Source organism: Aspergillus brunneoviolaceus, assembly GCF_003184695.1.
Source record: "Aspergillus brunneoviolaceus CBS 621.78 unplaced genomic scaffold BO95scaffold_6, whole genome shotgun sequence".
Classification (NCBI taxonomy): Eukaryota; Fungi; Ascomycota; class Eurotiomycetes; order Eurotiales; family Aspergillaceae; genus Aspergillus; species Aspergillus brunneoviolaceus.
Window position 1 is genome coordinate 192,589 of NW_020290736.1, and position 20,351 is coordinate 212,939.

At 53.0% G+C, this 20,351-nt stretch overlaps 8 protein-coding genes across 8 annotated transcripts; 1 reads left to right on the forward strand and 7 right to left on the reverse strand.

Moving 5' to 3' along the window:
* Window positions 1–485: 485 nt before the first annotated feature.
* BO95DRAFT_459537 (FAD-binding oxidoreductase) lies at window positions 486–2,078 on the reverse strand (the record flags this gene model as incomplete). The annotated part of the gene is made up of 5 exons (XM_025588661.1): window positions 486–723; window positions 786–1,060; window positions 1,130–1,545; window positions 1,626–1,836; window positions 1,896–2,078. 5 exons carry the CDS (start codon window positions 2,076–2,078, stop codon window positions 486–488), a joined length of 1,323 nt encoding a protein of 440 aa, XP_025446549.1.
* Window positions 2,079–3,614: 1,536 nt separating this feature from the next.
* On the reverse strand, window positions 3,615–4,928 carry BO95DRAFT_220255 (uncharacterized protein). Its single transcript, XM_025581189.1, has 3 exons — window positions 4,511–4,928; window positions 3,832–4,452; window positions 3,615–3,778 (listed from the first exon to the last, which is right to left on the reverse strand). Exons 1-3 carry the CDS (start codon window positions 4,691–4,693, stop codon window positions 3,746–3,748), a joined length of 837 nt encoding a protein of 278 aa, XP_025446550.1. The 5' UTR covers window positions 4,694–4,928; the 3' UTR covers window positions 3,615–3,745.
* A 235-nt stretch (window positions 4,929–5,163) lies between these two features.
* BO95DRAFT_449785 (bZIP transcription factor) lies at window positions 5,164–6,696 on the reverse strand (the record flags this gene model as incomplete). The annotated part of the gene is made up of 2 exons (XM_025587968.1): window positions 5,164–6,479; window positions 6,573–6,696. 2 exons carry the CDS (start codon window positions 6,694–6,696, stop codon window positions 5,164–5,166), a joined length of 1,440 nt encoding a protein of 479 aa, XP_025446551.1.
* Window positions 6,697–7,553: 857 nt separating this feature from the next.
* Window positions 7,554–8,750, reverse strand: BO95DRAFT_470590 (intradiol ring-cleavage dioxygenase; the record flags this gene model as incomplete). The annotated part of the gene is made up of 1 exon (XM_025589530.1): window positions 7,554–8,750. Exon 1 carries the CDS (start codon window positions 8,610–8,612, stop codon window positions 7,554–7,556), a length of 1,059 nt encoding a protein of 352 aa, XP_025446552.1. The 5' UTR covers window positions 8,613–8,750.
* Window positions 8,751–9,121: 371 nt separating this feature from the next.
* On the forward strand, window positions 9,122–11,528 carry BO95DRAFT_404962 (uncharacterized protein). Its single transcript, XM_025583982.1, has 5 exons — window positions 9,122–9,472; window positions 9,560–9,663; window positions 9,712–10,411; window positions 10,458–11,173; window positions 11,248–11,528. The coding sequence occupies exons 1-5, from the start codon at window positions 9,398–9,400 to the stop codon at window positions 11,492–11,494; spliced, it is 1,842 nt and encodes a 613-aa protein (XP_025446553.1). The 5' UTR covers window positions 9,122–9,397; the 3' UTR covers window positions 11,495–11,528.
* A 44-nt stretch (window positions 11,529–11,572) lies between these two features.
* Window positions 11,573–12,992, reverse strand: BO95DRAFT_503141 (oxidoreductase domain-containing protein; the record flags this gene model as incomplete). Its single annotated transcript, XM_025591075.1, has 1 exon — window positions 11,573–12,992. Exon 1 carries the CDS (start codon window positions 12,533–12,535, stop codon window positions 11,573–11,575), a length of 963 nt encoding a protein of 320 aa, XP_025446554.1. The 5' UTR covers window positions 12,536–12,992.
* A 273-nt stretch (window positions 12,993–13,265) lies between these two features.
* On the reverse strand, window positions 13,266–15,405 carry BO95DRAFT_220320 (dicarboxylic amino acid permease agtA). Its single transcript, XM_025581191.1, has 5 exons — window positions 15,062–15,405; window positions 14,945–15,002; window positions 14,885–14,891; window positions 14,671–14,831; window positions 13,266–14,620 (listed from the first exon to the last, which is right to left on the reverse strand). The coding sequence occupies exons 1-5, from the start codon at window positions 15,195–15,197 to the stop codon at window positions 13,306–13,308; spliced, it is 1,677 nt and encodes a 558-aa protein (XP_025446555.1). The 5' UTR covers window positions 15,198–15,405; the 3' UTR covers window positions 13,266–13,305.
* An 805-nt stretch (window positions 15,406–16,210) lies between these two features.
* Window positions 16,211–18,343, reverse strand: BO95DRAFT_438776 (putative metallocarboxypeptidase ecm14). Its single transcript, XM_025585596.1, has 2 exons — window positions 17,842–18,343; window positions 16,211–17,776 (listed from the first exon to the last, which is right to left on the reverse strand). The coding sequence occupies exons 1-2, from the start codon at window positions 18,232–18,234 to the stop codon at window positions 16,415–16,417; spliced, it is 1,755 nt and encodes a 584-aa protein (XP_025446556.1). The 5' UTR covers window positions 18,235–18,343; the 3' UTR covers window positions 16,211–16,414.
* Window positions 18,344–20,351: the final 2,008 nt, after the last annotated feature.

The following is a 20,351-nucleotide window of genomic DNA, read 5'->3' on the forward strand; positions in this document are numbered from 1 at the left end:
CTCGATAGCCGATGCCTGTCACGGTTGTGCCTAATGTCGACAATGACGCACGTGGGGTGTATTGTGGACGAGGCAGTCTGTAGATCAGTCCTCTTCTGACACGGAAGGCCTAGAGCATTGAATCTGAACATGGAGTCTGTGAAAAGAGCCGTTCAGCTCATGCAAGGTATTCGTCAGCCTCTCTGTCTGGAAACAGTGGTGGGGGGTGCTTGCTTGATTGATGAAGGAAAAGCGATCAAGATGGTGGAGGTAAAAACACGAGGAGAGTCACGTGGCGTTCAGCGCAGTACGTATCCATGTCAGAGACCTCAAGTTTGTACTTTTTGAATTAGCCACTATTCGTCCAATACCAATCTATAAATCAGAAATGTAATTGTCTTTGCTGTAGTATACTTCTAACTAAGTTCCTTTTGGATAGACCAGAATCCGTCCGTCTTCTTCACACTCCCCAGGCGCCCGTCACAACAAGAGGCTTACCCGAACGCTCAATCGAGCAACTGCCGAGTAAAATTCCCTTCAGGATCCCACTCTCGTTTTAAGCGCCGCAACTTCTCGAGTCGCGCTTCCCCGCGGTACCGTCTCTCGATGGGCCCAGTCCGGGTCCCATTTTGGAAGTCCACAAACCGCGACTCGTCCGGCCCACGCATGATGGCGATGCACTGTTCATTGTAGCTGTCCACCTTACCGCGATTGGCCGCGTCTGTATGCCAGATCAAGTTGTTTCTAGTATCAACCCGGCAGAGTCAGCATTCTCACTCAAGAGTCACCAGAGAGGAGACACGTACTGCCAGTAGCGAATATCATGCAGCGATTGAGCCGAATCCACATCAGGCGCCTTGACAGGCCTTGCATCCCATTGGAAATTGAACGCAGTATTGATTGCATCCGGGCACTCATCCACCATTCTCTTCCACACTGCAGTCGTCTTTGCAAAAGCATCAACATTGAACTCGTGCAGGCCCACCACGCCAAATTGCTTTAAGTCACCCTTTGCGCACAGGATCTCTCGCGCATCACTTGCATTCTGGATCGGCAACTCCCCTCCGGTCACCATCAATGGCTGCAGCTCGTACAGCGGTCAGAAGGGGATATGGGGATTCTCGTCACCCGTGTAACGCGCCGAAATAACCAGCGACGGGACGCGAGCCGGCGGAGGGGCTATGATCATCATCAAGCCAGCCGTCGCATGCTGTCCGTCCGCCATGAGTGGCTTCATCACGCGAGCGACCTCCGCCGCGCGATCCAGCGGGAATACAAATGCTCCAACCCATATGAGGCCTGCCTGCTTTCGCAGCAAAGAGAGTGGATGGGCACGAACGGTCAGCTGGGTTACTAATCCGAAGAACTGGCCGGCACCGCGTAACGCCCACAAAAGATCCGGATTTTCGATTTCCGTTACCTCCACTAGTGTTCCGCCGTCTGTAGCGGTGATGACCCGCGCCGAAATGATCTGATCAGAGCCGAAACCAGTGATGGAGGAGGTGATGGACGCTCCTCCGCCGAGGAAGTACGGTATCGCGCCGACGGTGTTGCCGTTTCCGAGAGCTAGATACATTCCACGTCAGCATCAGCACTGAGTGAGAGAAACGCCTAGGGAAAAAAGGCATTGTAACCGAGTAAGGTACCTGTAAATAGCCCTGCTTCCGCGAGGCGCAGGCCCACCTGTTTGGACAGAACCCCACCAACTAATGTGGCCGTTCTTGCTGCTTCATCTACCGAAACATGAGTGTAATTACTCAGATCAATGATGACGCCACCCTCGCCGATCGTAGACCAAGCACTGTGGCCTCCGCAAGTAGGTACAAACGGGATGGAGGAACGAAGCGCCCATTGAACCTGCACCAACATCAGCACATATTGCCGAAGGGTCGGGCGTCTTGCTACCGAGGGCTTACAGTTCTGAGACAGTCTTCTTCGGTGCTTGGCAGAATAATCGCAGTCGGGGTTTGATGATCAATATCAGTCCAGCGCCTCAGACGTTGGCAGAACTCAAAGGACTCGGGGTCTTGCAGAATCTTGCAGTGTGGTGCAACCGTAGCCTGCAGAGCTGGAAGCTGGGCCGAAACATGAGCGGACATGATTGAGAAGATGGTTGAGAGAAGAAAGTGCAAAAAAATGGGGCATGGACGAAATCAAGTGAGAAGGCTACAACCGGCTTATGTATTCGAGGTGGGTTTGACGTGTTCAGGCGAACCGTAAGATGTAGTAAGCTGACCCTCCTATAGTACTTGCTTTGTATAGCTTCAAGTGGGTCGTACCTCATACTGCTGATAGCGTCGGCCAATACTTAAGAACCGAAATCGAGGCGTAGAATCGAAGGCGAGAGGGTAGCTGCTTCATATACCCAATGGCAGGACACAGATTATAGGAATTGCGAGATGATGATCCGTGATACTGTGACCGAGCTGTAGTGATCGTTTGCTGCGCACCGAACCGAATAGATGATCAAAGGAGGCTTCGCTGGTGATAAATCACCGTCCCTATCGATCAGTCGCACCTGTTAGCAAATTAGATTGACCCCGGACAAAGTCTTCCTTATATCAATGTAAGAATTGAGAAGGTGGAGATCTGAACCAACCACTACCAAAATCATTCCCTTAAGTCAATTTGCCCTGGCACAAGGAGAATTCGAAGCAACTTGCCTGTAGAAATTGCAGCCATCAGCTTACTACGCAGACTCAGAAGCAGCAGCCTTCGGTTTGGTCTCGAATGGTAAACCTTCTTGCAGCTGCATGCTTGACTCCGTCATGTCTTCCTGCGCAGGCAAATCTCGTAGCACAGCAAGCCGGCATTTGGAGACTGTGAGATTCTGTCAAGAAGGCTTGAACGAGTACTGATAGACCGTGTTCGGAATGGCGTTTCGAGTTTTGTAGTTCAGGACAAGGAACCGTGCGGACGCCACCTAAATAAAAGCAGAATAATCATTAAGCTGGTCAAAAATATATTGTCGCAACTTTTTATGGAGACAATGTCCGGCAGACAGTGCCAAGAACTTGCATCGAGAGTATAAGCAAGACCAGATAATCATCACCTGTAAATAGCCATGAATCCAGTCGTGATGGCAACAAAGACGTGATATCTGAGAACTGCCAAGTGCAGGTTGTATCCTGTTCGGCGATAATACAAAGGCGGTATAGAGCACAAAGTTCTGCCAGGTGGGCACGGTGGGTCTTTCCCCCGCAGCTCGCATTCCCGAGAATGCACCGCACCGCCTTTCCGACAGGGAAACCAAAACAAGACATATATTTCACAGTCGGTATTCATTTGGCAACCAGCAGGGCCTGTGGCGTACTTGGGAACACACTGGCTGATCGTAGAGGCAAACGCCCCAGGTCCTGCGTTCGAATCCCGGCTTTGGCACTTCCAGACGCTGGCTCTACCAATTTCGGGATTCACCGGTATGAAAACACCCGGGGATAAGAGGGGTTTTCGTAGCCCGCGATGGCGGGCGAGCTTTTTTTTTTTGGTGATTACTTCTAGCATTTATTTTATTTTATTTTGTCTAGAAAGCAATGGCTGGCATACTGGTGTTGACTAAATGGAACCTTTTGACAACAGCTCTGCTATGATTGATGAGTGGTGTTCATCAGGTCAAGTTGGAGGAATTGGTTTCGGCAGCCTGGTCTCCCTGAGGCAGATGGCTGTGTTGATGTCCACATCATGGAGGTCTTCTACCTCTGTAACTGCCTCGCTTAGGTCTTCCTCATGATCAAGGTCGACACACGACTTTTCGTTGTAGACCCTTCTATGGATTGGTCGGGGTGAGTCGCTGGGGATCCTGGAGCTGTCAGAGCCCCGTATGCGTCCTCGCCTTTTGAGAACAGCCCTTACAAGTGCAATGCCGCTCGGTACATTGATCGAGATAACGGAGATAGCACTTTCGAGGACAGCCCAGTGAGCGTACTCCATCGTTGCACAGATCAACTTGGCGGATCCACACGGATCGCCTTGGGCTATCACGACGAGACGTATGATAGACATCACGACAACCGAGTAGGCCATGAAGAAGGTAATGAGGACGAGAAGGCGGCGACGGAAACTTCTTTTGAGGCGGATGATAAGCGGGACTGGAAGGAGGAGAACATAGAGGTCTATCAGGCAAGAGAGGCTCGCTGTCGATACGTACCAGGGGTAGAGCTGAAAACAGGTGCCCGGCAGCGTGGGATCCCATGCTTTTGCAATCGGTCGACACTGGAACACTGTACTTATCCAGACGGATACAAGCCAGCCCGCGACGAGAGAGCCCGCGACCCACAGGAGAATCCGAAAGACGCGATTATTCAGGCCGAAAACGCGGGCGTAGAAGAAAATGGCGGACAGTTTGGTGAAACAGATAGCCCCGTTGAAGAAGAACAAAGACGTGAAGAGGTACGGAAACCTGACGCTGGGGTAGTAACGGAGGCCGATTCTGAGCCATAGGATTATGAGGGATAGGTAAGGCACTTCGGACAGCTGTGCGCAATACATAAATTAGTTGGTCTGCGTTGGACCATATGCCTGGACCTCATACCAGAGAGAGGATGGCGAAATGATCATCCCACCACCACTGTGGGTGTTCGGCGATGGATTTGCTCGCTATTCGAACGATAGTAGACAATGTCGTGAGCACGATGAAGACAATATTGAGCATGAGAAGCCTTGGTCTGGCGTTGGATGGACAAAGTGATAAATCTGCCATTATTGTAATTTTCATGCAGGATGAAACTGACTCCGACCAAAGTCATGCCAGCTGGTAAGCTGACCATCTTATAATAGACGGCCAAATTGAGTACGAAGCTAGTGTCTACAATGTGCAGCACAGCCGCACGGGGCCCGGGTGCATTCCTGCAGCGGTCTGTGTAGCGTCTTCATGGAGTGCCCGGATAGTGACGGTCGCATCGGAGCATATATGAGCTGAGGAACATCCCTGATCCCGCAGGTCTTGAAGCTCCCGAATCTGACCTTGTGCGACCGGGTAGAAAGCCCAATTGACTGCGAACCTATCAAGGCAGTCATCTTTGGTGCTTGTGCCCACATGCTGAGGATGAGTCCACCGCCGTTGCACGAGCTCGCTAAAGGCAACTGTATCCAGATAATATCAAGTTATTGTCCCCTTTTGGCCCCTTTGCATTGTCAACTCACGATGCTTAATCCTCAGTCCGAGCTGCCCGTAAAATTGCATGGTCAGATCCCTAGGGTTGTGTAAAATAGCGGAGAGTCCTCTGGCGTCGAATCACCCTGATCAAAAACCTCTTCGTCCTCCCCCCTGAGTCCTCGCCACCACTCACTTTGCCGCACAAGTTCTCCATCTTCACCGCCCAGCAGTGCCCAATACTTCTTCAAAAACCAGACTTTGGCCTCCCAACTGCGGACATCCCACGGTGTGCCTGTTGGATGACGTCCAACCGAGACTTGTCTGTCCCGTTTCCCCATACCGGCGCCTCCCCAGCAGACCAAGCCGGAAATTATATCATCCATGAACTCATCCTCATCCAGATCAGCCTGACGGAGCAATAGATTTCTTCGCAACGTTGGGAAAGGCAGAATGTCAATATAAGGGTGGTGCTCAATCATGATCTGTTCACGATTTGGCCGCAGGTCCGGTTTCAGGGTCTTGAATATTCTTTGTACAGTGCCGACCATGTTTGCCTTAACCAGGTCATTCGCGGAGGACGCGCTGGGCCGGTAGAACGGCGAGAACGACTCATCGGCACAAAGCATTGATTCGTTGACACCGATCTGTATTCCAAGAGTGTACAGTGCTGTCACGGTGCAGACTGGGTCAATGCGGATGTGGTTAGCATATGGATCCGCAGCTGGCGCACCGGCTTCAAGAGTGACGATACGAATCTCGCCAGAGCGAAACGGATAGGGGCTTTGGGTCTGAACACGGATGTGAGATTTGGGGCAGCGGCATTTGACGGCGATGATGCAGTTGGAAGCACCGGTGTTATCGCCATGATTGTCTGGGAGGAGAAAGGACGGTTTGGATTGAGATTCAGTGCCCACTATGCTCAATGCTGATGCAGGCTTGTCTGATTGCGGGACACTAGTGGTGAAATCCCTTAAGCTGGGAGCAGACGAGAAATCGTCGGAAAGTGAAGCTTCTACAGAAGCATCCCAGATGCTAGGTACAGACAGATTGTCCGACAATGGTGCATAGATCGTGGGGTCGAACTCCGACAGCGATGATGAGGTACAATCGGGGTTAGTGACATATGTTGAAGGTTCCCACAAGGGAAGAGCTGCTGAAAAGTCTTCCAGTGAGGGGCATGGGTCTCTAGGGATCACCGCAGATGGAAAAGGAACTGGTATTCTCGGGGCTTCAGAGGCCGGAATTCCATTTGCAGCGATGTGGGGCAGAAAGGTCGAAGGTCCATGCGCTACGGCCGCTTCCGAGGCGTCAATCTCCACAGCTGCTGTTCTTTCAACCGCATGATTCTGCGCAGCCGACGCTGCGAGTGCCTCGAGGTTCTCTAGGCGTTTGCGAAGCTTTTCTCCTGAAAGAGAAACAGCAAATCAGTACTGACAAGATCCAGGGTTTGTGTATAATCAGACACCAGGCGCCAAAGTCAGCAGTGACGTGCGCTTACTGTACTTCTTCTGAGCTTGAATGTTCTGTTGCCTCCTCTTCTCTGGGTCGCGGCGGACGGGCTTCCGTTTCGCACTTCCGGTACTGTCACTGGGCTCTGTGGAACCCCGGGTCTGCATCGGCATTGCGTATGTAATTAATCAGGGGCAGTCCTTGGAAGCGAGAGTGTGAGGGGTTATCGTAGGGCGCTTGTTGTGAAATCGTCAGACGAGGTCTGAAGAAGCGGCGGCCAGACCATGGCTGATGTCAGCCATATCGCGCCTTTCCCGAATAATGCTAGTGCCAATTCTTCCCTCTATACATGTCCCTCACCCAATTCCAGTTATCCCTCAATCTTATTCTATAACGCGCAAATACACTCCGCTGGCACATTCCTCTTTCCATTTATTTTAGCCACTCTTGATCATGTAGCCTGTTCTGTCACTCAATACTGGGATAGTGATATCCTTTCTGCAGCCATGCGAGCAGCTTCCACGGCTGCCGTCCCGACGGCCAATTGGCCATGACCTGCAATGGGACCGACCGACTCGTCCGCAGTTCAATCTATCGAGACAAATCGCCAGAACGTGCCTGTCATAGCTTGAAGCCCCGGTTCGAGCAAGCTGAGGCTCAGCTTATCTTTTCCTAAAATGGAGCTTTTAACACACTGCCCCACCCGACGCGCGAATGAACGCACTCCTCTAAGAACGATAGCCCATTAAAACCGAGCGCTTGAACATTGCACTACACGCTAAGCTTCATTCGAGATTACGAGATGAACTCTCTCAGAAAGCTTCGATTGGATGACCAAAATCGAAGAAATAATTTTAGCTTCTGTGCTAACTAATTTCCAGTACGTAAGAAGTACATTGATCAAAGTAAAAAGCTCATCCCCATATCGGTTGAAGGTCAACATCACTCACTGCCTCTGGTCGGAGGCAGGTGGATAGTAACCGCCATAGTGAAATTCCCCATTCGGAGTTGTGCGAAATGATGTCAACTGTTACATGTCCACACCGCTGGAAGAGTCCTCGTTGATGACACCACCAGACGAGGTCAGAGTTGAAGCCCAAGTGGCGCTGGAGTCATGGCTTGCGGTAACGTTGATGCCAAGGGTAATCCAAGCCAAAATGCCATCCTCGATCGAATCACCCAGCAAGGCATACTCAAAGAACGGGTCGGAGTCACTATCCTCAGTCTCAACTATGACCACGTGATCATCCGCATTCTCGGTGATAGCCACCGTGCTGGTGTTGTAGGGATAGGTAGCCTCAACCTGTGAGATCAGATCTTGGTCGAAGAACAACTGCCCGACGTGGGGAATGTGTCCCCCAGTCAGCGTGTTGTTGGGAAGGACCTGAGCGCCCACGTGGGCGATGACATGAACGTGGGTCGCGCGGCCTGAATAGTGTCCGGGAAAAACAGTCTTGAATCCAGCAACACCGTCCGCGTCGGTCTTCTGAATACCGCGGAGGAAAGTCTTGTCGAGGTTGGAGGCGTCGTTGCCGTTGCCATTCATGCTGCTCTGGACTCCAGAGTAGACACCGGTGGAGTTGCAGTTCCAGACATCCCAGTAGAGATCCTGGATGGGCTCGCAGGTGTTGATGTCGATGAATTGACCGTCCAGGATGATGGGAACGCCGGCTTCTCCATCGGAGATGTCGTGGCGGATAAGCTCGCCCTTTACCCAGAAGGGACCGACTTCACCCTCCGGAGCGAGGATGCAGACTGGGTCTTTCGAAAACAGCTCTGACTCAGAAGTGTTGGGCGTCACTTGGAGGGAGGAGTGGTGCGAAGTGTTCACCACCTTCTCCGTATCGCGGAGGCCGAGGGAGCGCTTCTTGTACTTCTCGAACAAGGCCGCGCGACGGGAAGCAGCTCGTTCATGCACGCCTCGCTTCTCGAGCTGTCCAGCGCATTGGCTTAGGCTCCGGTGGGCATTGTGCAGGAACGCACGCTTGGAGACATCAGTGAAAGAGCTAGGCTCATGAGCACCAGGATGAGCAATGGCAAATCCGGCCAGCGAGAGTGCAATGGCTTGCTTGAGCTGAAGAATCTGCATTTTGAATTGATTGAGACGAAGGGGTTCGAAGGACGATCAGAGTGTGGAATGGTTGCTGGAATTGAATCCCTCGAAGACTATGGGCGTGACCTTTATATATTCTCGGACTCCGTGATCTAGGACTCCTGCAATCATTAATTCCAGTGTCCATGCAATGGACTTCACTGTCCGTCTTGTTGCTGCAGTACTCAATGCCGCTCCGCGGACCCCATGAACGCGTCATCGTCGTCGTGGGCAATCTTGGCTGGTTGTTCTGGGTATGCTCTCACTGGGATGTAGCAGAACAGATAAAACCGATGAGAACAATATCAGTTGCAGGTCAGGGAGGCCCTGGCTGACGAAATGGGGGACTGTGATTGATGGAGGCATGTTAATCGAGAATTCGAGATGAAGCATCTGGGCGGGATGTGGATCCGGTGTCGGACTTGGCTCTTGGCAGCTTCCGCGTCTCGGGCCCTTTTCTCCACGATCGACACTTCCGCCTACCCTCTACAATCAGGCTGCATCCATGGATGTTTTCCCCCGCGTCGATCCCAGCTTGAAACCCTTGCAAGTATCGGCGCAAGCAATGCCGCTGAGTCATCCGCTTCCAAATCCAGTCAAGTCGACTTTTTTTAGTATACCTTCGTCCCTCCCCCGCGGTCCAGGCAACACATAACTCCTGTCGGAATTGAGGTGCCGATGACTGAGCAATCCGGAGTCATTCAGGGAATCTGTGTCGCCAGGATCAAAAACGTTGCAGTGGATTCATCAGATCCCTGGTTTGCTAATGATATCCCGCTAGCATGAGTGGTCAATCTTCGTCTCAACGTGCTGGTGGTCGGGTCCGAAGTGCTTGTGATTTGTGCAGGCAGAGAAAGGTTACTAATTGCGTTCATCTTGTGGTTACTCTGCATCAAGCGGATGTGGCATTAGCGCAATCAGGTGCTGACCCTAGGGTGTTTTAGATTCGCTGCGATAACGTCCAGCCTAGCTGTGAGACGTGTTGTCTTGCCGGCGTGCCGTGCACCTTCACAGATCAACCTGACCTGTCCCGAAAAAGTCTTCGAGAGTAGGTACTGGCGCCAGCTCTATCTTCCAACACTAATCGATATGGCAGTCAGCTCCAGGATGCCAGAGCGAGAATACATGACCTAGAAGCGCAATTGGCCGTCCACCGGTCTTCGCCCCCCACGGACTGCAGCGAGCGAAGTAACTCCGATGACATCTCAGAGAGCCCTTGGCTTTGCTTGATGACTCTGGACCACCTTCCAGACAGCTACGATCTAGACGCTTCTCTGGGAACGTTTCAAGGAGAAATTGCTCATTGCGGAGTGGGGAAAGCCGGCTCCGTTCAACGATCGTCGTTCTTCTCTACGGTCTATGAGAAGACCGGCTCTCCAATCGATCTCGACCATTTCCTTACCCAGGCGGCACAGTCTCTCAAATTCCAGGGCCTCCAGGAACGGACAGGTCCGAAACGGTCACTTTCACCGAAATGGCCTCCCACGTCTCTGGTCCAACACTCCATTAATCACTATTCCAGGAGCGGGCTCTATTCTATCTTTCCAGTTGCAAATGCTGATGCGTTGAGCAAATTGATTCAGGAGGGTATACTGGATCACCAAGATGGCACCGTTCCCGCAGCTAAGCTAACATGTCTTTTTGCATTCACTGCGATGATGAGTGTAATGCACCGGCTCGATCCGGCTTTCGTCGGTGCTGAACCTGATGCTTACATCCAGGCTGCATTGTGCCTCGTGCCCAGAGTCCTGATGGAGAAGCCCACAATTAGGAGCCTGGAGGCTATTGTCTTGATCGTATGCCACCTGGAGTCTTCAAGAGGAATGCGGCTGACTTGCGCAGATGACTTACGTGATGCCAGGTGCTCAAGTTGAACAAGGTCAAATGCTACTATCTCTAGCTACTCGAATGATTTTGAGCCTCGACGGCCATCGATATTCCGTCATCCACGAACCAGAAGGGAGACACCTCCGGGCTCTCTTCTGGTTCTGCTACGGTGCAGATAAGAACATGGTCATTCGCTACAACTGCTCGCCGCATTTCATCGACGTGGATTGCGAACTGCAGATCCCGGACAACTATGTCTCGTCATCCTCCGACCACCAATTCTTCTCGCGGCCACTTTCAAACGACGAACTCCTCTTTCCCTCGGACATCCGACTCTCCCTCCTCAAATCCAAGGTTTATCATCTGCTCTACTCCGACCATGCTCGAGCTCAGCCTGAGGCGCGTCGCCTGCAATACATCCGCGAACTGGATCAGGAGCTCACCGACCTCAAGGCCACATTCCCGGTCAGCTGCTGGCCGGACCTCTTCGCCACGGAGACGGCACCCAACTACACCTTCCACGACCTGAGTTTGCGGGGAGTATGCCTCCATCTGGAGTTCTATTTTCTTGTTGGCAAGATCCACGGGGCGAGCGGCACTGTCGGCAGCAGCAGGAGTAATCCCAGCTGGTCGATTCTGCCATCCAGTGCCGAGCTCTTCCATCAAGAATCCCGGTCAATTCTTGTCTACATTTGTCGGACGCGGGAGTTTCTCAATTGGCATACTTTCTGGTACGTTGCGTGCTCCCATCCTCGCTCTTTTGTCTGTATATACCTTTACTCCTTACTGACGTTGAATGACCAAGGATCTACGCTCAGTTCCTCCTTACCGGCGTCTTCTCGCTCTTCAAATTCCTCATCACCTACCCCACGGCGCCGTCACACGCGAACGATATCCAACTGCTGCAAACCGTGGTGGATATCTTTGTAGGATTGGACAAGAAAGAGTCGTCAGGCATGAGGGGGCGCTTTCCGCCGTTCTATTTCACCGTGTGCCTGGTCAAGCGGTTGATGTATTTGGCAAGACAGGCTGCCGCGAGGGCTGCCGTATGACATTAGTCACTCAACGTAGTTAGTAGCAACAAAGACCTCCATATAGAATAATCAAAGATACCATCGCCACGCCACTCCCTAATGATTCCCCTTCAACTCCCGAGCCAACTCCCTATACGACCCCGACCGAATGTCCTCCAACACCCCCGGACCGGAAGGCACCCACCCCAGCACCCTCCTGGCCTTGTCCCCGGACGCGCGATTCTCCGTCCCCAAGAACCTCGCCACCATCTCGCCCAGCTTCTCCCTGGCCTCCGCCTCCGTCAAGTCCACCACCCGCACCCCCAGCACCTCCGCCAACGCCCCAAACATCTCGGAAAACGTCACCCTCGTCTCGGCACTCGCATTAAACGTCTCCCCGGCCCCACCCCTCCCGATCGCCAACAAGAATAAACTAGCAGCATCATCCACATGCACCGTCGTCGTACACTTCCCCCCTCCGCCCACCATCACAAACGACCCCGTCACGTGCGCCTGCCGCATAAACGCCCCCAGCCCACTCCCGCCCCGCCCGTACACAAACGGCGCCAGCCGCACACTCATCGCCTTGAACCCGTGCCGCTCCCCCAGCGCAAGCACATACGCGTCCGTCTTCGAGCGCGTGTTGATCGGGTTCGCGTCCACCGGCGACGTTTCGTCGGTCTCCTGCCCCTCCGGGTGCGGCGCGTACAGCAGCGTTCCACTCGCCAGGGCGAGGGGCTTTCCGCTCCCAGATAACCCGGCGGCGATGGCGTCCAGCGCGGCCATGTCCTCGGGGAGGCCGAGCTCGTCGTAGGAGGCGCTTTGCCCGAAGGTGTAGGCGGTCGCGAGGCAGATCACGGCGTCCGCGGAGCGCGATTCCGTCGTGATGGTGGAGTGAGAGCGCAGGTCGCCGCGGATGGGGGTCACGCCGTGGGAGGTGAGGTGCGTGTCAGTTTGTGGGGTGCGCGAGAGGGCCCGGATGGTCGTGAAGTTGTGGGGGGGCTGCGTGGCTTGCTGGAGGAGTTGGGTGCCGATGTAGCCGCTGCCGCCGAGGAGGAAGAGGGTTTTTTGTGAGGGCATTTTCGGGGGTTTGGGGGGTGTGGGGGGTGGTTGTGTAGTGTTGTGGTGGTGGTGGTGGCGGTGGTGGTGGTTGTTTGGCGGTGTCGTTGGGTTGGGTTGTGTTATGTTGTGTTTGAAGATTGGTGGTGGCTGTATAGTAATTGCCGTTTTGCTTTGGACGTAGTCTTTGTTTGAGGATTGGTAGTGGTGGTGATGATGTTCCTAGGTTGGATGGATTAGATTGAATGCAATCCTGAGGAGACACACAGGCTTATATACCTCATTGCATAGCCAGTATACTTTGTGAATAGTGGCGCAGTGGTGGAGCGGGCAGTGGAGCGGGCAGTGGAGCATTGGAGCTGAGAAAAATGACCAGCGGGGTTAGCCGGCGATTAGAAGCAGCAAACCACCGTCGGATGTTGGGAGCTGCTCATTATTTGGGGGCCGCGTCTGAAACGGAAGCGGGTTTGGCTAGTAGGCACACACCATCTCCCCGTCGGAGTCTGCAGCTGCAGCCCCCCGGGTCGGAGTTATTCCCCTCGGTCCCACAACAGCCTGAGCTACGTATGTATGTCTTGCATTGCCAATTCATCGGCCAGATACTTGGACTTCACAATTCTCGGAAATAGACGGGGATAACGATTTGCTACTGCACTATGTACTGCTCATGCAGATTCTTCCATCTAGACTACTCCAGAACTCTCATTACTAACTATCTCCTAAGTAGAAACAAATGTCATAGCTCATTACCCCGTGTTGCCCCTCCACATATGACTGACTACTCCCTCCACTTAAAACAACCACGCCACAAACTTCCGATAGAACCAACTCGCCCCCTGGTGCTGCTCCTCCATCATCGCCTTCCGCCTCAGATACTCCCGTTCCTCTGCATCCACCTGATCCTTCCCGCTCCACAGATCCGCCTGGTACGGATCCACCCCGGAGCATCGCGTCACTAGCTTGTACCCGCCGATCAGGCACAGATACAGCGGGATGCCCAGGTACGCCGTGATGAAGGTCTTGTAGTTGAAGTTGCCCCACTTCTTGTTGTGCGTGAACACGTCGAAGCTCTTGGTCAGGCAGATCAGGATGCAAAACGCCAACGCGGCGTAGGATCCGTACACCCCGAACGGCGCCCGGTACGCCAGGTCGCTGACGGGCACATTCTGGGCCTTGCGCGCCCGCACGAAGTAGATGTGCGTGATCAGCAGCGAGACCCAGGTCAACAGTCCGAAAATCGTGACGAGGTCGACGAAGTAGCCGAACACTACTTTAGAGTCGGAGGAAACGTTCATGTACGCGATGCACGCGATTGCCGCGCACACCCCCAGTGCGTAGATCGGTACACCGCGCCGGTCGGTCTTGGCCAGAAACTTGGGGGCCTTGTTCTCCTTGGCCAGCCCGTAGATGGTACGGGTAGCGATGTAGAGATCCGAGTTGGCAGCGGAGAAGACAAACAGCAAGATGCAGGCGTTGAGAATGTGCGGGAGGACAGGAATACCAGCGAGCACGATGGCAACCACAAACGGCGACGCGGCGGCCGAGGAGGATTGCTTCGTGGCGAAGATGAGCTCGTCCGAGTCGTACGGAACCAAAGTGCCGACGAGCAGCACACTGAGGATATAGAACACCACGATGCGGTAGAAGGTCAGTTTGATGGCCTTGGGGATGGTCTTGCGGGGATTCTCCGCTTCGCCAACCGTCACACCCACCAGTTCGGTGCCCAGGTACGCGAATGTGGCAGAGACCATGGTCGCCCAGAAGGCGTAAAACCGACCGGCTGGTCCGTCGTCAATGTAGGTGTTGAATGCACCGGGGTTCTTCCAGTAGCGGAACCCTTTGCGGTCGTGGTCCGGGCCGCCCCCGAGCATGAGGATGAAAGACAGCAGTATCAACCCGAGAATCACGACGACCTTGAATGACGAAAGCCAGAACTCGAACTCGCCAAAGAAGCGCACTCCGAAGTAGTTGATCGAGACGATCAAAACGAGGAATATGGTGATCCATACGCCCGGATTGACTCGTTCTTTGTCGATCCAGTAGGATATGACGAGTGCGCCTGCGGTGAGTTGGTTGGGAGTGACGATGATGTATTTGAACCAATACCTGCTTGCTGTCAGTGCAACGAACACAGGTAGCATTTAAAATCAACGTACGTATAGCCCATAGCAAAGCCCAGTGCCGGGTCGCAGAATCGAACAGCATAACCAGTAAAGCCCGAAGACAACGGCAGCCAGGCAGCCATCTCTCCCAGACCACACATGACCATGTAGACAACAAGACCGACAATAGAGTAAGAGATGAGGATAGAGGCCGGCTAGATGCGCGTCAGATGTTAATCTGTGATATTCGGAGCAAGCAGTCACCTACACCAGCTCTGAGGAAAATGTCAGCTCACTCTCTGCACACAGCTTCCGGGAAAGAACTTACTTTGCAAGAGCAGATCCTGTTCCGATGATGAGACCTGTTCCAATCGCCCCGCCGATCGCTAGAGACCCCGGATTAGTTTCCCAATGGCAGGTGCAGCCGGACAGAACAGGGTCGCACCGATCATGGTGATGTGGCGGGCCTTGAGAGCACGATGGAGCTCATTGTCACCAGGAGCTTGGATTGTGCTCTCTTCCGCTGTGAGTACATCGGTCGCATAGCCCTCTTTGAAGAGGGGCTCCTCTCTGTAGCCCATCTGAGGAGATAGCTGCAGTGTAGACCGTGAGTTTGTGTGATAGTCTTTAACAGGAGGAAGAAACGAGAGGTTGAAAAGAATGAGAAAAGAAGACAGAGAGAGATGGAGAAGGTCGAGCAGGGGGGGGAAGGTGAGAAAAAGAAAATAGCGCGGCGACTGTTAGGAACTAGGCTGATCTTCAGGCCGGGGGAGGTAACATTGGAAGGTGGGATATGATATGATATGATATGACATCTGACTGCCCGTAGTTAGCCCGTACTGGACAGCCGATGATAGGCGTCGGCCCCTGTTCCCTCTCCGCGGCTCGTCCCATCCACGAGGCACTGCACCAAAGTAAGCACTTCCTCTCTTTGCATTATCGCAACCATTCACTGGTGGGTGTGGTCTGGACCCGAGGCGGATCCCTTGGCACTTTGCATGCTGGCTGCATTTGGGGGAATTGATATATTGCCTGTTCCAGCTTCTCAGATCGTGCGCATTTCTGTACAGTCCCCGAACGTGAGGATATTTGTTGATAGATTCATGTGGAAGACTTCTCTCCTCTTCTCTCCTCCCGTCAACCACGGCTCTCTGTCAGGCTTTAATCACACCCCGCGGGGAACGGGCTTGGCAGGATTGGCATTACCCAATGCATTGCCTCTGCTTATCCCGCCAAGCACCGCTTATCACCATCCGCCGCCGCCGCTTATCATTGCACCAGTTCACAATATCCCGCCCACACAGCCCATTACTCATCTCACCCACTAACATCGTCTCCCAATTTCGCCCCCCCCGCCCCTTTCCCCTCTATCAGTGTAACCTGACCAAACTCTCTGACTTCCTGGTAAATTGGAGCGATAGCCAGCTTGGCACCCAAGAAACTTTATCATGGCCAAGACACGAGGGCAAGACTTCGCACGGATTCGGTGCCTAAAACAGTAGGCGATCGTCACGGCCGCACCTATCCATAGCATTACTTAAGTGAACCAGAAGATGGCCACGGTGAAAACAGTGAAACATAGTGATAAAGTCATCTCGGTCAGATATCAACAGTCATAGATTGTACCAAAAGATTAATAAAAAAAATATACACTGGTTCCTGGTTCATCCCATGCTGCCAAACAAGCATCATTAGTCATAGTCGTAGAATCATCGTCCCAAGCCATCAGCTAGGTATCGCCCCCGGGTGGAGAAAGAAACAAATCGCAAGTGCAGACTTTTCTGTAAAGTCAACTCGATCACCGACGGAACTCGAACGAATGTTGCTCCGTCCAATCCACCACCTCCCATTCCTCTGGTTCGTCTGGGTCAGTGTCGGGGGCCGTGGCCTCGTCATCGACTACAGACAGGTGGTCTCCAGTAACAGACTTAAAATCATCCTCCGACGTAGCAACCACTCCGATGTCTTCCATCTCGGCCTCCCAGTCAACGTCGAAGGCATTCCCCTTGAGAAGGAAGGATCCCAACTTCAAGGCCACATTGTAGATTTCTTTCCCGGTGGGAATGATATGCTCCGCGGGAAGCAAAAACCCATAGCTACCACGGTCGCGGAGCTTGATCTGATAAGAATAGGTCGCGTGTAGCTGGTGGTAGAACCAGTCAAGAGCGCTACCACCCGAGGATCCACCGATGGGGAAGAAGCGTCCACTGTCCGGCGCTCGCGTGGTGACCGTGCCTTCACACGCCGATGAGACATCATAGATCTCATGCGTGGCATACCGGATGACCTTGGCCAGCCCGAGGCCAAGCTCTTCCAAGCTTTCCAGGGTAGGTGGCACAGACGAACACGAGTATGAAAAAGGATACAGAATCTGCTGCGAATAGGAATGCAGATCCACAAAGCTGACAATTTCGGCGTTGTTGCTCTGCGTCTCATTGAGAGCCCATTGGGCCAGCTGCTGTGCTTCCAACCCCTCGAATGGCTCGTCTCCCGCATAGTTCTCGGAGCAGGGGTTGGAGCGCGTCCGCTCGCCGTCCCATTGGAAATCCCATGTCCGATCGAGATCCAGCCCAGGACAGAACCGCAGACTGGTCTGTTGGCGATTCTTGCGCCAGAGACGATCCGTCTCCCAGGTGTACACGTAGCCGTCGGGGTTGAGCGTGGGTACTAACACCCAGTCAAAGTCCTCCAGCAGCCGGGTGACCGCCTTGGACTTACCGTACTTGGTGATCAGGTTGTAGGCAACGTAGTTCACTGTCGAGGTACTGATCCATTCACGAGCATGACTCCCCCCGACGAGGAGGATGGTCTTGCGCGGCGTGGGGCTCTTGTCACGATTGCTGCCTACACCCAGTCGGAGTGCGGGAATTTCTCGGCCCTCATAGGATATTCCCACGTTGGTCATCTGCGCATGGGAAGGAAACATCGAAGCCATCAGATGCATCCAGGGCACAATGACGCCAAGGGGTTGGTATTCGTGGAAAAAGACCTCGCCGAGTTGCGTGGCTTGCCGACCTGAGGAGATATAACCCGACTGTCCATTGAGCCCCACCGGTCTGCGACTCGGGTAAGAGGCATAAATCCTGTGTGCTAGATCATCGATCAAGGGGGTGTAGGCAGTGTGGAGGGAGGCGGGTAATAAGCCGAGAAGTGAGGGGATCTAGGCGCCGCAAGCGTTATCAGCGTCGGTGCATGTTATCAGTAATCAATCAGTCGGAGACTTACCACTTCCTGGGCCAAACGGATATCGACAAATTGGGGCGTCGACGCCCAGACGTCAAGGAACAAGATATCAGCTGCTTGAGCCAGTACTTCCGCTTGATCCTCGTTGCGCAGGGTGAACCGTAGAACCACATCGCTGCCGTATCGCGCCAGAGCCTGGGGAGGCGGGGAGTGCCCGCGCAGTGAACTGCTGGCGGACTTTGGTATACTCCATATAGACTCAATGATCCAGTCTCGAAACCGAGTCCATGGCCTTCGGGTATCGGGTGGCTGGCAGGATAGAATTTGAACGGGCTCGATCGGCGGCGGTGGAGTGATGCTGGAGCCTGCGGGGACGGCGGAGACCAGGGCGACCGTTGCGACCAGCAGGAGGACTAGAAACAGAAAATAGCGCATGACGAATGTTAGGTGCATCACGGAATATGTACGGGTGACCTTGGTTGCATATCAATTCCCCAGACGAATGTCTGGCGGAATACTCGAGTGATAGCAAGGTTGATTGCAGTGAAGTGAGAAGAAAAGAAAGTTGAAGAGCCGAGGGTGTGAGAATGACGGCAACGGCGAGGCTGAGCTTTCCGCCTCAGGCATCAGGGACACGAGGTCGCACCGTGGGTCTAGCCGATCATTTTAATTGTGATAAGCATCGATATCAAAATGTCACTTTTAAGCTTGACTATCATTTACAATTAGAGACTCGTGCATCTCCCTGGGTTTCATTAGGTTGTTCCACTCACATGCCTTGGAAGGAAATATAAATCCGCCTTCCAGACAGTAGGCAGCCTTAAAGACTGTACTCTGATTACACTCTGGTTACAAGATAATTGTTCTTCTGGCATTTCAAACGTCGGATAACGAAGTATGAGAACCCAGATACTGAGGTGGGCCATGTAGAAATACCCAAGCGTGTGAATTGAGCCATTGTGTCGAGCTGTCCATTAGCAAACAGCGGATTAGTACGCCTGGATCCTCATCATCGTCTGCCAGATTCTCTATCGACTCCGCTGACTGGCAGAGCCGGCCACTAATCCCAACTCGACTAGACCGGCCCGGAAGGTCATTTTGAGCTAGCCTTTTACAGAAAGGTGCCCTCTTGCATGGCAGTGCGTGCTCTTGCTCTCATACTTGCAGACTTGGACTGCGCTGAGCGGAAAACAGCTCGATGTTTTTGTACGAAGAGAGTCGCTATCTAGCTCTGACTCCAGCGCTTCTTGTCAAGAAAAGGATGATGTTACTGATAGCCAGCATCACATTTCCTCCATCACCGTCGCTTCTCCTTGACACGAACCGGAACTCGAAAGATCGCGTACCTCGCATTCTCCTTGCTCAGCTTCCCGGCTGACATGTCACAAACTCATCGCAGGACTCAGCGCCATCATGGATCCGATTCATCCTCACCTTTATCGTGTGAAACAACAAGCGAGCAAATAGACAACGACAAGCTGTATGCGAACAACAAACCCAAGTGATCCGACGGTATGCATGACAGACTACCTATTGTTATATGGGCTCGTCCTACCCTGCAACACTCATATCATGGAATAACGTGGTCTCGTTCTTTTTCGCAGCGCCCTTCCTGTGCGGTGAAGTACAAAAGGGAATCAAGAAATTTCAAAAGTCCCTTGCCTTCGGTGAAAAGAAGATAGAAAGCATCCTAATGGCGGTGGAGGGCATTTTCATGGAGTTTCCCCTGACCGTGCAGATTTGCTGCGGCCGGTCGCGGCCTGCATGCACCACCCATGGAGAAATCAAATCGTTTCTTCTAGAACAGGTTTAAGAAGACCTTATCAATAGACGATAGCTCGACGGCCCAGGCACATCGAACAATTTGTCGGTGGTTTACCTTTGACGGTTCAAATATCGGATGTGGGTCTGCGTCGCTTGCGATCCTTTGTAGTTATATATTCCCGTAACGGCATCGGCCGGCATCGATCCTACACCAGATACCCCCCAAACCCATGATATTTCCTTGTTCGAAATGCGACGGTCGCTTTATTTTATCTTGCCTCTTTGAGATGCAGATTGAATTAAATTGTGAATGGAATACGATAGGATGGTCGCATTGAGAAAGCATTGGGTCTAGCCCCCACGAAACATTGATCCTGACAGGTGAGCGGTGTTTATGTCTTACGTATCGTTAGCCCCTGTCAATGACAAACCAAAACCCCGAGATGAGTTCTTGCCAAGCCTAACGCTTGACACCATCTCGCATGCGGAAGCCGGAGGAGGCCGAACAGATGATCGGGTTGACTTTATATAAACTGCATTGCAGAGCTAACCCTTCAGGACCGATATGAAGGGGACGAATTTGGTGTGGTGGTTCGGTTCCTTTCGTGGCCCTTGGTTCGAGAGGAAGGGGCGGCTGGCCAGGCCCTACCTCCCTAGTAGCCATCCACTTCCCCAAGTATCCTATGAGTAAACCCATTTGCGGTTGAGAGGGAGAAGGGAAGGGGGTCCGCAATTGCCCAATTGGAATGTGCCGGTACAACGTCTCTCCAAGGCTCTAATGACCATGC

Excerpts from the sequence above, each read along its gene's own strand:
- BO95DRAFT_438776 (XM_025585596.1), bottom strand. The coding sequence starts at position 18,234 with ATGCGCTATTTTCTGTTTCTAGTCCTCCTGCTGGTCGCAACGGTCGCC. Across the intron at positions 17,777-17,841 it reads TCCGTTTGGCCCAGGAAGTG|ATCCCCTCACTTCTCGGCTT; the intron begins GTAAGTCTCCGA and ends TGCGGCGCCTAG.
- BO95DRAFT_404962 (XM_025583982.1), top strand. The coding sequence starts at position 9,398 with ATGAGTGGTCAATCTTCGTCTCAACGTGCTGGTGGTCGGGTCCGAAGT. Across the intron at positions 9,473-9,559 it reads ATTTGTGCAGGCAGAGAAAG|ATTCGCTGCGATAACGTCCA; the intron begins GTTACTAATTGC and ends AGGGTGTTTTAG. Across the intron at positions 11,174-11,247 it reads CTCAATTGGCATACTTTCTG|GATCTACGCTCAGTTCCTCC; the intron begins GTACGTTGCGTG and ends TGAATGACCAAG.
- BO95DRAFT_220255 (XM_025581189.1), bottom strand. The coding sequence starts at position 4,693 with ATGAAAATTACAATAATGGCAGATTTATCACTTTGTCCATCCAACGCC. Across the intron at positions 4,453-4,510 it reads ATTTCGCCATCCTCTCTCTG|CTGTCCGAAGTGCCTTACCT; the intron begins GTATGAGGTCCA and ends TATTGCGCACAG. Across the intron at positions 3,779-3,831 it reads TACCGAGCGGCATTGCACTT|GATCCCCAGCGACTCACCCC; the intron begins GTAAGGGCTGTT and ends TGACAGCTCCAG.
- BO95DRAFT_220320 (XM_025581191.1), bottom strand. The coding sequence starts at position 15,197 with ATGGGCTACAGAGAGGAGCCCCTCTTCAAAGAGGGCTATGCGACCGAT. Across the intron at positions 15,003-15,061 it reads CCGCCACATCACCATGATCG|CGATCGGCGGGGCGATTGGA; the intron begins GTGCGACCCTGT and ends CGGGGTCTCTAG. Across the intron at positions 14,621-14,670 it reads GGCTTTGCTATGGGCTATAC|GTATTGGTTCAAATACATCA; the intron begins GTACGTTGATTT and ends GACAGCAAGCAG.